Genomic DNA, 14,167 nt, shown 5'->3' with positions numbered 1-14,167 from the left:
TGAACAGAGAGTGCTCTTTAACGCAGATTTGAAGTTTCCCCGAACGGGGTCATGTCGCGAGGCACAGCCGGATACCCGGTCGCTTTGTCCAGCACACACGACCGCGTAATCGCGGCATTCCAAAGCTAATGCGAGCTGCGATCCTTCGCGCTAGGGGTGATGTTGTTGCGACGATGGACAGGAAGAGTAGGCATCAGTGGCTGGCCAACGCGCCTGCCGCGGATTGCGTGGCGAGATCACCGAAAACACCGAGAACCCCGAGCCGCTCCAAAGAACACCGACGGCTGCCTGACCCTCTACCAGCAACCATGTTAGAATCTTTGAATGCTGTATACGACTCGTACTACGCAGTCAAGATAACTGCGATCGTTTTCCTTGTATTAGTGAGCCAAAATGGTTGAACAACCTACCATCCAATCCGCAGACACAGATGGCAATGGACCAGCGAAACGTCGACGAAGACCAGCACTATCATGCGTCGAATGTCGCATGCGCAAGGTGAAATGCGACCGAGGAAAACCTTGTGGTGCATGCACTAGGATCAAATCAGCGACATGCACATTTAGACCTCCACGTCCGGGGATTCGGCCGGAGAACCAAAGATCACCTGAAGACGATGCCTCCACAGGTCACAGCAACGACCACGACCACGACCAAAATCCGGCTCGGTCTTCTCCTGAGGTGCCCGGGCTTCCCAGTCAGTTTGATGCAATCATCAATCGTTATGTGGCACCCGGGCTTCTTGGAGAATGCGACGGCCAGCCGAAGCCTCTGCCAGCCGATAGACCGTCGTTCAGCTTGAACTCGCACTCGGAATCTGCCCATACTTCTATCATCAATAGCTTGTTAGATCGGATTCAGGGTCTGGAAGAGAGACTGGCGAGCGCTACTCTTAATGAGGACCCAAGAAGTAGTACGTCGCCGAGACGGGAAAGCGCAAGTGATACAAGCGCCCAGTTTGTGAAGGCAAAGTACTATGGTCAGAGTCATTGGATGAACGCTATCGACCCTGTAAGTAAAGGATACTGATGGTTCCTTGTGTGGGTCTTCCTGTTCGAAGGGAACTTAGCTGACGGACAACAGTATGACGCTCTCGGTGATACAAATACTACAACGAACCACAATACAAACAGGAAAGAAGTGTATGTCATTATTTCAGTCTTACTTTAAAGACAATAAATCTGATTCCAGCATAAAGGAACAAATCGACTGAACTGTATGCTACTGTCTCAGAGGTCAAGCGAATGGCTCGCATCATCAAGGCCTCTCGCATGTCGCAGCCTTCCATCTCTCCAGAACTGCAGGCGTGCATTCCTCCGAAAGAAATCAGCGACGCACTGGTCGACTGCTACCTCCGTACATTCGAAGGTGTATTTCGCGTATTGCACGTACCTTCCTTCAGAAAAGTCTACGATGCATACTGGCTCGGCTCCACGCCTGCAAAGCCGTCGATTATTCATAAATTTCTGCTGGTATGCGCAATTGCCGTGCCGTTCTACACCGGACCCGACCAAGCCAAGCTTCGCGTCTCAGCTGCAAAATGGATCCAAGCTGCAGCGGAATGGCAGTGTGCACCTCATGCAAAGTCGCGGCTCAACATGATAGGATTGCAGATACAGATATTGATTCTGATTGCACGTCAAGTATGTGGCATCGATGGTGATCATATCTGGATACCTGCAGGTACGATGTTGCGGACGGCGATGCATCTGGGCTTACATCGCGACCCGTCTCACTTTCCCAAAATCAGTGTTTATCATGGCGAGATGCGACGCAGACTTTGGGCGACTGTTCTGGAAATCACTGCGCAAAGCAGCCTAGATATGGGCATGCCGCCTATGATATCGGTCAACGACTACGATACGAAGCCACCGTCCAACATCAACGACGAAGATATGGGAAACGGCATAGACACCCCACTCGATGTGAAGCCAGCAACCGTATTCACAGACAGCAGCATACAGATCGCTTTCACCCAGACGCTTCCTACGCGGCTAGAGATTATTAGGGTAATCAACAACCTGCGCTTCGACCTATCCTACGACGACGTACTGCGTATCGGCACCAAGCTCATCAGCGTTTGTCGTGAGAAAACGAGATTCTTCAAATCAGCATTAGCAGCAGGACAAAACATCACGCCGTTCCAGATCAAGATGTCCGATACCCTAGTCCGACGCTTCGTCCTCTGCCTCCACCGCCCCTACTTCTCCAAAGCAAGCGAGAACCCACGCTACCATTACTCAAGGAAAATATGTCTCGATACGTCGCTAGCGATCTACGCTCCAGCAACTGAGCTGGAACCAGGAGAAGAGGATGACTGGACGCGCATGACAAATCGATGCGTGGGGTTCTTCAAGTCGTTCTTCCTCTACGCCATGTCAACCGTATATTACGAACTCAACTCTCAGATCAACGAGAGGAAAGAAGATTTAGCGCTATTTGCTCCTCTTGTGTCCACACGCCCAACCACAACGTCTCCTTCTACAGGGTTGACATCCTTGCCACCTCAATATCAACCTCTACGTCAAGTCCTGGAATCATCCCGACACACAGCAGTAGCCCGCATCCAAAATGGCGAAACAAATGGAAAAGGTGTTGTATTCATCAATTGCGCACTAGCACGCATCGACGCTTTGATCGCCGGCACCGATCCCGAAGCAGCTGTACTCGAAGCAGCGAAAACATCCACCAAAGAGATGAGTAAGATACTAGCAGCCGTATACCGCGAAGAGCACGGCGAAGACATCGACCTCAGTCCCTCCAGCGGCAGCTTCGCAGGAAGAGAGCATGGTCGAGGCGAGGGCGCTGATGATGTTACCGGGAAGCATTTACCTACTGGTACGGGTACCCAGAGCGGCTGCAGCAATGGCATAGATTTCCCTTCTTTCGACGGCACGATGGATGGGCTGAGTATGCTGGATGGCGATCTGGGTGATGTAAATATGGGGTTGGATATCGATATCAATACGTATATGCAGGGTTTACCCATGGATTCGGGGAATGGTTTTCATTTTGGAAGAAGTCCGGAGTGGTTTTACGATCTGAATGGATGGGCTTCGGGTGGTAGTTTCGGTAACCCTGGATATGGTGTTTGAGGCGCATGTTGGCTGCGCGTCAATTGTACCTGCATTACCTGTTCCCATGTGTACACGACTGTAGACACCAATCCCGTCTGTGGACAGCAAATTGTAAGTACCCTCAGAAAGTGGATCACAATCCAAGACTTCGCGAGCCAGGAGATATCCGCGCCCACACACGTGGGCGCTAAGAAGCGGCACGCCTTGCCTTAGCGGGGTTGGTGCGCATGCCTTGGAAAGCTACCTTTCTCGCTGCACCATCTCAAACATCAACGAACCATCTTTTTAACCATCGTCGATACTATTAATACGTCAATCCCCGTCAAAATGTCACCCATATCGCGCATGGCGCGCCTCCTCCTCATCCTCCACTCCATCGTCAACATAGCCCTTGGCGTTTACCCCTTCATCAACCCAGAGGAGTACTCCGCAATCACGGGTATGGAAGGTCCGGAAAAAACGTTACAATCGATCGGTACGTCGAACATCGGTCTCTACCTGTATCCAAGTCAAACTAACAAGATGCAAAAAAGGTCTCGGCGCAATAGCAGTAGGCTGGTACCAACTCATCTTTACCTTCCAAGGCAACCGCCGGATGATGGCTTCTACGATCCCGCTGAGATTGGGGTTCGCGGCTGTCATGTATGGGTGGGAGAGACAGCCTGTTATGATTTACGAGTTGATTGTTGTGTGGTTTTGTTTACTGGGGGTGTTTGCTTAGCAATGGGGAAAGGAGGCCGGAGGTGGGGGGAAGAGGAGAGGGGAAGAATTTTGTAGGACGGTCATGGAGAGTCGTGGCCGAATACCTCCCGTTGAGAAAAAAAAGTAGCAATAGTACTCGAATGGTGAGATTGGCAGTAGATGTACTGGGACTACACTATCCCACATACATACAAGTATACATATGGCACCGTATACCTCAACTCAACTCACCCGACTAACTCCACTTAACACTCCCCCCTGCCTTCCCCTCCAACCCCCACCCGCCATACGTATCCACAAACCCCTCTCTAGTAAGATACTCCTTATGCTCCTCGCTCCTCCACGCCAGCGCAGTTCCCAACTTCCAACTCGTATCCATTTTATCCAGCACAAGTTCCACGAGCTGCACATTCTGCGGGTTTTGCAACTGGGGTTTGGAGAGGATGGAGGAGAGCTCTGAGATGGTGGTTGCGCGGTGGAAGGAAGATGAAGGATCTGGGTGACGGTAGAGGGGTAGGAGGTGCGAGTAGTTGTGCGGGACGATGTCGTTATATGCTGTAGACGTCGGTGGTTAGCTGTGTACCGTTCAATGTGGAGAAGAGAAGACTTACGTTGTTGAGCACCCCAGATCAACCTCTCAACCGTATACCCATCGTTATTAATGACGAAAACAATCGCCTTACACTTCGCCTTGATCATAGTGCCAATCTCCTGGATCGTCAAAGCCATGCTTCCATCTCCCGTCATAAGAATAGTCCGTCCCTCTCCTTTCTTGTCTAGCTCCCTCCGCGCGATATCTACACCCAGCGTCGCAGCAGTAGCAAACCCAATACTGCCGTAGTAGATCTGCGTAACGAGCCTGATATCAGCTGGGAAATCAATGTCGCAGAGACCGAAATTCGAGGTTCCGGTTTCGCTGACGAGAGCGTCGCCCGGGCGGATGAAGGATTGGATGGCGGGCCAGAGTTGTGATTGCGTTAGGTGGGCTGATTTGGCGTCGAGGGGTGTGCGGGGTGGTGGGAGCTGTGGTTTGGTAATCTTGTGTTGGGAGGTTGATGGTAGGGCGGTGGTTAGAGCTGCAATGATGGCTTTGATGGGTGTGTTTGGGTAGGATTTGCCTTTGACCTGCGGGGTTTGTCAGGAATGAACATCAGGTGAGGTATGCGAGGAACTTACGACGACATCATGTGGGTTGATGTGAATCGTGTTAGTCTCGTCCAGTGGCCTCGAGAAACCAGCCGAGTTTGTGTCGGCAGGTATGTACCCCAGAGTCACCACCAGATCTGCCTGTTTCGCTGCTTCTTTAACACCCGGAGAACTGACTTCGCCGTTCCATACTCCAACAAAGTTCTCTTCTGTCTCATCGACAACGCCCTTGCCCATCGTTGCTGAGAAGAAAGGGACGTTGAGTTTGCGGACTAGCTGTGCAGCTTCCTGGGCAGCATTGAAGCGATGGACGAGAGCGTCTACCAGTATCGTTGGCTGTTTAGCTTCAGCGACTGCAGCCACAATAGCTTTGACCGCTTCATCCCGCGCCTTATCATCCACATGCGGCGCAAGATCAATCGGAGTTTCCAACAACCCAGCATCCACCATTTCCGCACTCAAATCCAGCGGTAGGAAGATATATACCGGCCCACTCTTGATAACACACTCCCGTAGCACCCTATCGATCTCCTTCGGCGCATCCGCAATATCCCAGAGTTCCGCAGCCGCAAACCTCAGACCCTCGCTAGCCTTGTTGTACGCTTGATGGTTCGGCTTGTTTCCAATACTGTGATGGATCATCATGTTGTTCTTCTGCATCGCCCGCGTAGTCTGCCCCACGACGTGGACAACTTTAACATGTTCACTCATGCTACCTGCGATGCCGTTCAAAGCCGAGAGCTCACCTACACCATGCGTGGTCACGAGACATCCGGGCGTGTTCTTGATGCGGGCGTACCCATCGGCAGCGTAGGCGGCGTTTAGTTCGTTTTGGTTGGTGACAAAGGTTAGGCCTGGGGTGAGATAGATGGAATCGAGGAACTGCAAGTTGAAGTCGCCTGGTACACCGAAGATTGTGTCGACGCCGATTTGGTGGATACGTTCCCACATGTAGCGGCCGAGGGTTATCTTGCTGTTGTCTGCCATGGCGGGCTGTCCTCGAGCTCTCTCTCCTTTCGAGTATTGCAGGTCTCAAGTGACTAAATAACACTTTTGTTTTCTACGTCTATTAGTTGTGTAGTTCGCATGTGTTGTAACGCTTGCGAAGATATAGTCGCGACAAGCTTACCGTGTGCTGTGCCGAGGATTCCGAATGAGGCAGATACGTAAGCAAGATTTGCAAGAAGAGCAGGAACAACACGGAACATGAACGCTAGACATCATAACATTCACATGATGTTAGCCTCTGTCTAGGGCGTGCACGTAAGGCGTTGTATGACAACCGCGGTTCGGTTGGAGACGGTTAGCTGAGTGGTACAGTGCGGGGAGATCGGCCTAACATCGGAATGATATCGGAAACAGACAGCTGCGATTAGAACATGATAACTAGAGCTTCAAATGGTATACAACTCGTAAATGATGCTGAAGTTCCTTAATGGTTTGAAGCTCTACCGATCACGCGCTTTCTTCTGTAGTCCCTGCGACGGAATGCTTCTTCGCATCTTCGAAGCTCGCCATCTTGAAATCGTACGGAAGCTCAAAGTCTGCTTTCGGATCTCCCTCGAAAGGATTGAAATCTACAATAAGGGAATCTTTGACTGCGAAAACCGCGTCGTCGTCGATATACTTGCTCTTTCTGTCAAAGATCTGGGTAACGATAGGTTTGTAGCCCGGTGCAGTGAGCTAAGACAAGTTAGCACATCAGGCCTGTAGGTCGGTTATAGGCCTCACATACTAAAAAGTGTATATGCGCCGGTCGCATCGGATGCCTATCCAGCGCTGTCAAGATCTTGCCTGCCGGCCCATCGAACGGGATAGGATAAGGCACCGGCCTCAAGCAGTAGAAGCTATACTTCCCGTCCTTGCCCGTCGTGAACCTACCTCTGAGGTTCATCTCTGGCTGGTCTGGATCTTGTTGTTCGTATAGGCCATTAGGTGCCGTATGCCATACGTCCACCACTGCGCCCTCGATAGGCTGCCCAGTTCTGAAGTCTGTGACTGTGCCGTGCATCCATGTACGATCGCCTTGCTCGTTTATCTCTTTGGAGACGATGCAGGAGCCCATAGGCAGTTTCGGGGCGTCATGGCGGTAAAAGGGGCCTAGAATGGCAGTCGCGGTGGGTTCGTCGGCAGCGGTCGAGGCGAGCTTGTAAGTGATCTCGTCGACGAGCGATTCGAGGCCGAGGATGTCGCAGAGCAGTTGGCCTTCGTTGCGTTTAGCGTCTGACATGCGACCTGCTGCGTTCATCTGCCCATAGTTTAGTATGCCGAATTACCTTCTCACAATATCAAACATAGAAACCTCGCTTACATACCAGCTTGACTCCTGTCATCCACTCATCGACCGTGAGTTCATTCTCCCTCGCAAAGTCATGAAGATGCCGTATTAATCCCGCTGTAAGCTGTCTGACCCTAGGCGTAGCTTTAGGACCCGTCGCATTAATTACCGCCTGAGTGAAATTCGGATTGAACTTGTGCTCCTTGCTATCCGATACCGCGGAAGGGTGTTGAGCTTGTGAAGCTTGTGATTCTTCCGGCATGATGATGTTTCTGATGAGGAGTTTCTGAAGATACACTTAGGTTTATTAAAGAACAGAGCTATCTTTCCCTCTGTGCGATTGCGATTGAACCTAAAGTACTGCGCAGGAAGTATGGTTCGGATGTTAGCAAACAGCGAACGATTAGCAGTACGATCGAGATCCGACAGCCGGCAGCATGTCGGCCAGTCAAGCACACCAGCGCAAGGCGCATAGCTTCAGGGTTTACCGTTGGCTTGCACTTTCGTGCGACATAGCATGGCGGGGCTGTGGAGCGAAAGTGTGTATGGCGTGGATGGTGGACGGAAGCTGTTGTCGGTGCGGCATTCCGACGAAGGTGCGCCTTCCGAGACTGGGATCCTTGGGACTTGACCAATGGAGCGTTGACGGGTAGTAAGCATATACGATGACTGTCGGTAGGTGTGATAACACAATCGCGCAGGCTATCGTGACCAGGAACGCCCAACTATATATGGTGAGTTCTGTATTAAGAAGATTGAGCCAGATCAATGATGACCATTTTGATCGCGGTAAATGCTACAGTATTGCACTAGCAACTCGAGCTATGCAAAAAGACCCAAACGCCAATAACTATGTCTTGGTAATGCTAAAAGACGTTCAATCACTGTCATCCTCGACCCTGGCGCGCTTGGCTGATCTGCCCTCCGGCTCCTGGATGCCGTAACGCTTCTCCCCCGTCTTCTCGCCCTTTTCACCACGAACTTCGTCAATCATCTGGTTGATGTTGAACGGATCGTCAGTATCCTTCTCAAATTGAACTGGTCCGTCCCGGGCTTCTTGCAGATCTGCTCCCTTGAAGCCCTCCTTGGCCTTTCCGAGGACTTCGAACTTGCTCGACTTGGTGATCCGGTCGTAGGTCTGTCCCTCGTCCTCTCCGTCATCCTGCTGTACGCTCGGGCGGTAGATGCTGCTTATGGCATCCTGAGCTGCGAACAGAGGCTTGTCGTAGTGGTTGTCCTCGTTAAAACCAGCGTTGAATCCACTAGACTGGTTGAATAGTCGCGAGTCGTACATTGACTCTCCGCTCTGTGTCGGCTTTGCCAGACCGAGTGCGACCTTTTCGGAAATATCACGATTCTGCTCCCGAGCCAGCATCTGAATCTTGCGCTCGGTACCCATTCGCGACTGCCGAAGTTCGCGCTGGAAGTCCTCCCGTCGCTCCTTGCGAGCGTCCATTCGCTTCCGCACTGCCTCTTCTTCCGAATCGGTGTCCGAATCGCTCTGTGATCGTCTTCGGGAGGTGTTGGCGCGCTGTTCTCGTGCCTCTCTCGCCAGGTTTCGCAGGTGCTCCTCCTTTTGTAGCTTCTCCTTCTCCGCCAATCTTTGCTGCATGATCGCACGCTGCTTAACCTCCTCTCGTGCATGTCTGTCGGCTGCCTGCAGCGCTTCGCCGAATTGAGCAAACTTGTCGTTGATCGTGATGTCCTGCAAGCCCCGACCATCGGCTGCTAGACGCTTGTCTAGTGGCACTGTGTATCCCTTGGGGTTCTTCCAGTTACTGATTGGGGGTGGGATTTTCCAAAGTTCTTGGTCTTCGGCGGTCAGCTTTCGCGGCGGCGAGTGTAGGACGGGTGGGGGAGGCGATGGCGGTCCGCGAGGAATGCGCTTGTGCTTGAATTTGGGTGGCTCCATGGGATCGATCTGTCTTTGCTGGATCTTGATGATGCGCGTCTGGCCCTGGGCCTGGCCATGCTGAGCTGTGGGTGTATATCTGACGAAGGTCGGCTCGTCGTTCTTTCTGCCCTGTACATTCTTGGGCCGTTGCGCGGCAGTTTGCCCTTGAACCAGTGCCATGAGGGCCTGCTCAGTCTTCTCCTTGGTTGCTTGGACAACCTCCGCAGAAGGACGCGACAAGTCCAGCTCGCCAGCGTCTGCCTGTTGGCGCAAAGGGATAAGGTCCTTGAAGCTGGCTTGCACAATCCTCGAATCGCCGTGTCCGCGTCGCGCGATCTCGTCGTACTTGGTCTTGCCCTCGCCGTCGACTCTTCTCACGAGAGCATTCGATGTGGATGGCTGGCCCTTCTTTCCCATGTCAAGCGGGTACTGCGCGACCAGTACTTCCGGAAATGCGCCTCCATCGCCAAAGTCTGGAGATGATGTCAGTGCATCTCCCACGTGTTGTTCATACGTGTTTTGCTTACCTTCAGGCGCGCGGGGCCTCCAGTGCTGCCTCTGGCCATAGGGCGGCGGGCCCTTCTTCGCGACTACTTGCGCTTCGTATTGCTCTGCGGTTAGCACGCGCGTGCTGTTGGTGAGCTCCTCTTCTTCGCCCGAGTATTTTGGCTTTGGTAGCGACTTGGATAAAGCTGCGATGGACATGGTCGGTCTAGGCGCGAGGGCAGTTCGCGATGTTATGAGGGTTGGGTATCGCGATTGGCAATGATCGTGGTGGTGATGATGTTGCTGGGCAAGATTTCATCAGACCCTCGGCGTTCTGGTTCAGCCACCGCCGAGGTCACGTGCGCATAGCTGCCTCACAACCCAGCACCTGTCTACATAGTTTTCCCTTTACAATGCAACAGCCAATCAATGAGACGAAGCGCGCAGTTCCGTTTGTAATTATGTGGCTTTCACCATGGATATAGAATCTGAGCCAGCGAACCTTGTATTGCGGGCGAGATTACAGTGTCTGCGACAGGAGAGAAGGGTGTCTGGCCTTAATTTTCACGACTCAGGCAACGGTGCCTCTTACCTGCGACTGACATGGATAAAAGTCCCGTCCGTGGTTGCTACTCGCTTACAAGCCGCCGTTGACCAGGATAGCGAATGCAGGAACAGAGTCAGTCAGCACAATGTTTTTGCAATCACAATCGTGATCTGTCATCTCGACGGGAGAAGCTTGGAAGTGGTTCCTGCTAACGGCCAAGCGGCGGTGTGCGTTCACCGGACGAAATGAGAGCCAGCATGCTTTTTGGGCCAGATGCCCACACTGGCGAGGTAATAATCGCGCAGGTAAAGGTCAGCTTACAGGGAAAGTTAATCGGGTAGAGGCATCTTTGACACGCTGGTAGTCGAGAGAGGCGAGCGAGTGATGTGCGATATAGTGTCCGATATAGGTGCTAGGTCAAAGCATTCTAGTCGCTGCACATCATGCCGTTGCTAAGAGACGGTTTCGAAGGCCGCCATTCGTTCCAGAAAGGACTGTGACATCTCGTGCAGAGTGGCCCGGGACCCTAGACGCAACGGGCCAAGGTCAAGATGCTAGGGATCCCCAGCGTCGCAGCATCAACCTCTGAACTTTGAAGAGTGAATTGGCAATATTCGACGGCTTGCGCGCGGACTGTGGGTCGCAAAAGCAGCCATGACGGGCTGAGTATTCTGAAACGTTGTCCATCATCCCTGTCTGGTGTGCCAGCGCAGGCCTGCAGCTATGCCGACCCATTCTCGGAAATCGTCTGGAGGAGCATCACAACACCACACCACCCAGCGGCGCAACTCTTTGTCGCAGAGCACGCCCCCCAGCAAGCCCACCCACGCCCGCACCAACACGGCCCCGGAGCCGCCTACGCTCTTGCGCCTGCCGTCTGTCAGCTCCACCGCCGCCCGCCGACCCCCAGCCTCGCACAGCGGCCATGGCATAGACAACTCGCGCGGCCCTCCTGTCACCCTCGTTACACGCAGCCGCAGCTCGCAGAACCCCGCCGACTTTGCCTATGCGCAGCAGCAGTTCCTCCATTCCGGCCTGGTTTCCCCCACTAGCTCCCACCAAGGAACATCCGCCAGTGAAGCCCCGCGACCACCACCACAACAAACGAGTACTACAGACCCGGCCACCCGCCCCAGACCCCACCCCCGACGAGCCTCTACCAGCAGTGCGAGGCCCCCACCGCGACGAATGGCGAGCTCCACCGACGAGTCGTCCGAATACGACTCTGGTCCCCGCAGCCGCATGGAGGACTACCACGCGGCGCATAGCGGAAGGGGAGCGCCTGCGCCGGCGACGCCAGGAACAGACGGCGACAAGGAGGACCTGTTTCTGAACATCGCCGCCGACAGTGCGCCCAAGCCGCCGCGCCCAGAAAACTCGACAGCGCGCGCCCAGTTGAAGGTGAGCACCCAGTGGAACTGCGGCCTGCGCATGCATGGTAGCTAACTACCACAGTCACGAGTCGCCCGCGTCAACAACCGGCAGTCGCTGCCATCCGCCCTGCAGTCGCCCTCGCCCGTCCAGGTCCAGTCGAGCTCAGTCACACCAACCACGAGCCGGATACCCTCCAGCGCCGCACTCGAAGCCAGGTCCAGCGGCATACGCCGGTCATCACTCCTACCCACCCCCTCCAGATACGAGCGGTCGCCAAACTCGCCTGCACCCGAAGCCATACGCACCCGCGACCTCAACCACAAAGCCTCCTTCAGCTCCGTACGACGCGACTCGGAGCTCTCACCGCGCGACTTCCTAGCCCAGTTCTCAAACTCATCGAGACGAGGATCTCAGCCTGAGGTGCAGCAAACCCCGCCCAGTCGCACCCCGGTTCACCCCTACAGGCCGTCAAACCTCTCACACGAGCCACGCACGCCACAGGTGGAGACATCTTTCGAAGCTGGCTCGCGCGCCGACGGTACCGAATCACATGGCTCTACAGGGCCGGCCGCATCTGTGTGGGACGAGCTAGACGAGCTCAAATCCAGGATACGGAAGATCGAGATGGGCGGCAAGATCCCTTCGACATCGGGTGCCATTGTAAATCAAGCATCGGCTGAGCGCCCGCGGACGGCCAACACCTCAGCTACGACAGTCTCTTCTTCACCGAATCAGCAGCGAAAGTCGAATCCATCGCCTGCCGAGTCGACAGTAGGCACTTACACTCCCAATAACAACAAAACTCATCCTCTGTTGCGCGAAGCTCTCGGTAAAGCTAGACAGTACGTCTCCCCAACTATCTACCGCAACCTGGAAGCGACTGCAACCGAAGCACTTGCGCTGGCAGAGATGAGCGGCAGTGCAGGACCGCAGGGCACCCTCCATTCTGCTAGCTCCATCATCAATGGCTCTGTCGTCTCAGACCGCCAGGTTCGTCGCAAAGCCGACAACCTCTGTCGCAGTCTCACCGAGCTCTGCATAGCTCTGTGCGACACCAAGACTGGTCTTGCTAGTCCAGCCTTCCGATCAAACACAGCTACGTTATCACGTCGGCCGAGCGTACAGATCAATGGCGATTCGCCGACTATCCGACAGAGCATCGAACCCGAAAGCAACACATTATCTGGCGTCAGTCCCAGTAGAGCCATGTCACGCATCGAGGCTCGGAGAACCAGCATGCTTATCGATGACTCCGGCCGCAGCCAAAGAGGAGGCAGCCAGGAACCTTACGACGATAGACACACTCCGTCACGCATGCAACGAGCAGGCACCAGTCTCCACCAGACACGCAACAGTGTGGACGAAGAAGACGAAGATCCAATCTTCCGTGCGCCTTCCCGTGCGATGACTTCAATCGACTTTAGAGCCCGTCACGGTGGTCAGTCAGATCAAAAACGGTTCACCGGTGGCAGACAATACACCTCCCGCGAACCAATGCCCGATCTACAACCATCACCAGCTCTTCAAACCACTGCCAGTCTCCGTCGACCCAGTGTCTCAAGTAGTACGCCCTCTAACGAGCATAGCCTATTGTTCCGGGACGGCCAGAGCCGCTACGGTCACAATCTAGGTCGCGAGGGCTCGCCAGCCAACTACGAGAAGACCTTGACGGGAGGTCTACGACCGAGAGCGCAATTGAGCGTTGCCCGGAATCCAAACAACAGACACTCGGTCGGTGGAGTTTCGGACATTGGACGCAGCGTGAGCCTGGGCAGAAGACTAAGGGGAACAAGTATCGGAGAGTGAGCAAAGCAAAGCTCTCGCATTACTTTGAGCTTGCGTTAACGTTTGACGTTACCCTCATAGTATGCCCAGTCTCCTCTTCGGTCCACGCGCAATGAACCCGCGCCTCTCATACTTGAGACCGGATTCGCCATGGGCACACCAACAGAGGCGCGCCGTATAATACGGTGCCACTACTGAGAGTTAGACACGGACGCACATGGGAATATGTTAGAAGCAAGCATCTGCGTCATCCAGCCTTGCGAGGCATAAGAAGTCTGTGCAATTTACCACGAAGGAGTTTCTACAAAACATTGTGAGAGAAAGAGCGTTTCTCACGACTTTGCATCTTTTTGCCATCAGCTACGGAGCATTTGTTTATCAGCGTTTCTTGCACGTAAGGGAACAAGCGTGTGGGCGCAGGATCGATTCACCGTCATCTCATGATCTTTTTGTCTTTTTTTCCGTTTTCCATTTCATTTTAGTTTCATATACCAACACCAGATCGTGTTTCTCCTTGCTATTTCTTCTCTAAAACATGAGTATTGAAACTTCGTGTACATATCATATATCCAAACCGCCTTTTCCTCTGTGAATATATACATTAGTTACGGACCCTTTTGGACACCTATGGTATGAAGGCTGACACATTGCTCAAGGTCACGGCTTCGCCATCGCGGGCCGCCCTCTAGGAAAGATATGCGCACACTTTCACTGCTTCGACGCGTCTGATATGGCAAGGCTTCTGTGACCTGATGGTCCTTTTCGGTAACTCTCACGAGTATAATGAAGAACGCCTCTTGTCAGCTACGAATCGGACCATCGCAGCATTGTTCATTGCCGGCTTCCAACTAGATGAGGCGTCGCTCGTCGACAATGCT

General features: G+C 53.6%; 6 protein-coding genes across 6 annotated transcripts; 3 read left to right on the top strand and 3 right to left on the bottom strand.

Moving 5' to 3' along the window:
- Positions 1 to 189: 189 nt before the first annotated feature.
- Positions 190 to 3,250, top strand: BKA58DRAFT_135719 (uncharacterized protein). The gene is made up of 3 exons (XM_046164480.1): positions 190 to 1,011; positions 1,084 to 1,142; positions 1,199 to 3,250. Exons 1-3 carry the CDS (start codon positions 394 to 396, stop codon positions 3,093 to 3,095), a joined length of 2,574 nt encoding a protein of 857 aa, XP_046028101.1. The 5' UTR covers positions 190 to 393; the 3' UTR covers positions 3,096 to 3,250.
- A 154-nt stretch (positions 3,251 to 3,404) lies between these two features.
- BKA58DRAFT_438075 (uncharacterized protein) lies at positions 3,405 to 3,798 on the top strand (the record flags this gene model as incomplete). Its single annotated transcript, XM_046173557.1, has 2 exons — positions 3,405 to 3,552; positions 3,611 to 3,798. The coding sequence occupies 2 exons, from the start codon at positions 3,405 to 3,407 to the stop codon at positions 3,796 to 3,798; spliced, it is 336 nt and encodes a 111-aa protein (XP_046028100.1).
- A 136-nt stretch (positions 3,799 to 3,934) lies between these two features.
- Positions 3,935 to 6,146, bottom strand: BKA58DRAFT_135727 (thiamine diphosphate-binding protein). The gene is made up of 3 exons (XM_046164482.1): positions 4,956 to 6,146; positions 4,391 to 4,904; positions 3,935 to 4,334 (listed from the first exon to the last, which is right to left on the bottom strand). The coding sequence occupies exons 1-3, from the start codon at positions 5,910 to 5,912 to the stop codon at positions 4,015 to 4,017; spliced, it is 1,791 nt and encodes a 596-aa protein (XP_046028099.1). The 5' UTR covers positions 5,913 to 6,146; the 3' UTR covers positions 3,935 to 4,014.
- Positions 6,147 to 7,572, bottom strand: BKA58DRAFT_135726 (Intradiol ring-cleavage dioxygenase). Its single transcript, XM_046164481.1, has 3 exons — positions 7,241 to 7,572; positions 6,661 to 7,173; positions 6,147 to 6,608 (listed from the first exon to the last, which is right to left on the bottom strand). The coding sequence occupies exons 1-3, from the start codon at positions 7,463 to 7,465 to the stop codon at positions 6,381 to 6,383; spliced, it is 966 nt and encodes a 321-aa protein (XP_046028098.1). The 5' UTR covers positions 7,466 to 7,572; the 3' UTR covers positions 6,147 to 6,380.
- Positions 7,573 to 7,767: 195 nt separating this feature from the next.
- Positions 7,768 to 10,149, bottom strand: BKA58DRAFT_335587 (pre-mRNA-processing protein 45). Its single transcript, XM_046168244.1, has 2 exons — positions 9,625 to 10,149; positions 7,768 to 9,570 (listed from the first exon to the last, which is right to left on the bottom strand). Exons 1-2 carry the CDS (start codon positions 9,800 to 9,802, stop codon positions 8,081 to 8,083), a joined length of 1,668 nt encoding a protein of 555 aa, XP_046028097.1. The 5' UTR covers positions 9,803 to 10,149; the 3' UTR covers positions 7,768 to 8,080.
- A 704-nt stretch (positions 10,150 to 10,853) lies between these two features.
- BKA58DRAFT_455225 (uncharacterized protein) lies at positions 10,854 to 13,742 on the top strand (the record flags this gene model as incomplete). The annotated part of the gene is made up of 2 exons (XM_046174535.1): positions 10,854 to 11,531; positions 11,586 to 13,742. The coding sequence occupies 2 exons, from the start codon at positions 10,854 to 10,856 to the stop codon at positions 13,308 to 13,310; spliced, it is 2,403 nt and encodes an 800-aa protein (XP_046028096.1). The 3' UTR covers positions 13,311 to 13,742.
- Between the last annotated feature and the right edge of the window lie 425 nt (positions 13,743 to 14,167).

The sequence above is a fragment of the Alternaria rosae genome (assembly GCF_020736505.1).
Source record: "Alternaria rosae strain MPI-PUGE-AT-0040 chromosome Unknown BKA58scaffold_3, whole genome shotgun sequence".
In the NCBI taxonomy this organism is placed as follows: domain Eukaryota; kingdom Fungi; phylum Ascomycota; class Dothideomycetes; order Pleosporales; family Pleosporaceae; genus Alternaria; species Alternaria rosae.
The sequence above is the reverse complement of the archived record's forward strand: the minus strand, read 5'-3'. Positions and strand labels throughout refer to the sequence as shown.

What these genes read in the sequence shown, in the direction of transcription:
- BKA58DRAFT_135719 (XM_046164480.1), top strand. Translation starts at nt 394, where the DNA reads ATGGTTGAACAACCTACCATCCAATCCGCAGACACAGATGGCAATGGA. An exon ending in GGATGAACGCTATCGACCCT is followed by an intron (nt 1,012 to 1,083) that starts GTAAGTAAAGGA and finishes GACGGACAACAG; the next exon opens with TATGACGCTCTCGGTGATAC. An exon ending in AATACAAACAGGAAAGAAGT is followed by an intron (nt 1,143 to 1,198) that starts GTATGTCATTAT and finishes TCCAGCATAAAG; the next exon opens with GAACAAATCGACTGAACTGT.
- BKA58DRAFT_135727 (XM_046164482.1), bottom strand. Translation starts at nt 5,912, where the DNA reads ATGGCAGACAACAGCAAGATAACCCTCGGCCGCTACATGTGGGAACGT. An exon ending in TCAACCCACATGATGTCGTC is followed by an intron (nt 4,905 to 4,955) that starts GTAAGTTCCTCG and finishes CAAACCCCGCAG; the next exon opens with GTCAAAGGCAAATCCTACCC. An exon ending in GATCTGGGGTGCTCAACAAC is followed by an intron (nt 4,335 to 4,390) that starts GTAAGTCTTCTC and finishes CGACGTCTACAG; the next exon opens with CATATAACGACATCGTCCCG.
- BKA58DRAFT_135726 (XM_046164481.1), bottom strand. Translation starts at nt 7,465, where the DNA reads ATGCCGGAAGAATCACAAGCTTCACAAGCTCAACACCCTTCCGCGGTA. An exon ending in GGATGACAGGAGTCAAGCTG is followed by an intron (nt 7,174 to 7,240) that starts GTATGTAAGCGA and finishes AACTATGGGCAG; the next exon opens with ATGAACGCAGCAGGTCGCAT. An exon ending in CGGCGCATATACACTTTTTA is followed by an intron (nt 6,609 to 6,660) that starts GTATGTGAGGCC and finishes AACTTGTCTTAG; the next exon opens with CTCACTGCACCGGGCTACAA.
- BKA58DRAFT_335587 (XM_046168244.1), bottom strand. Translation starts at nt 9,802, where the DNA reads ATGTCCATCGCAGCTTTATCCAAGTCGCTACCAAAGCCAAAATACTCG. An exon ending in GAGGCCCCGCGCGCCTGAAG is followed by an intron (nt 9,571 to 9,624) that starts GTAAGCAAAACA and finishes CATCATCTCCAG; the next exon opens with ACTTTGGCGATGGAGGCGCA.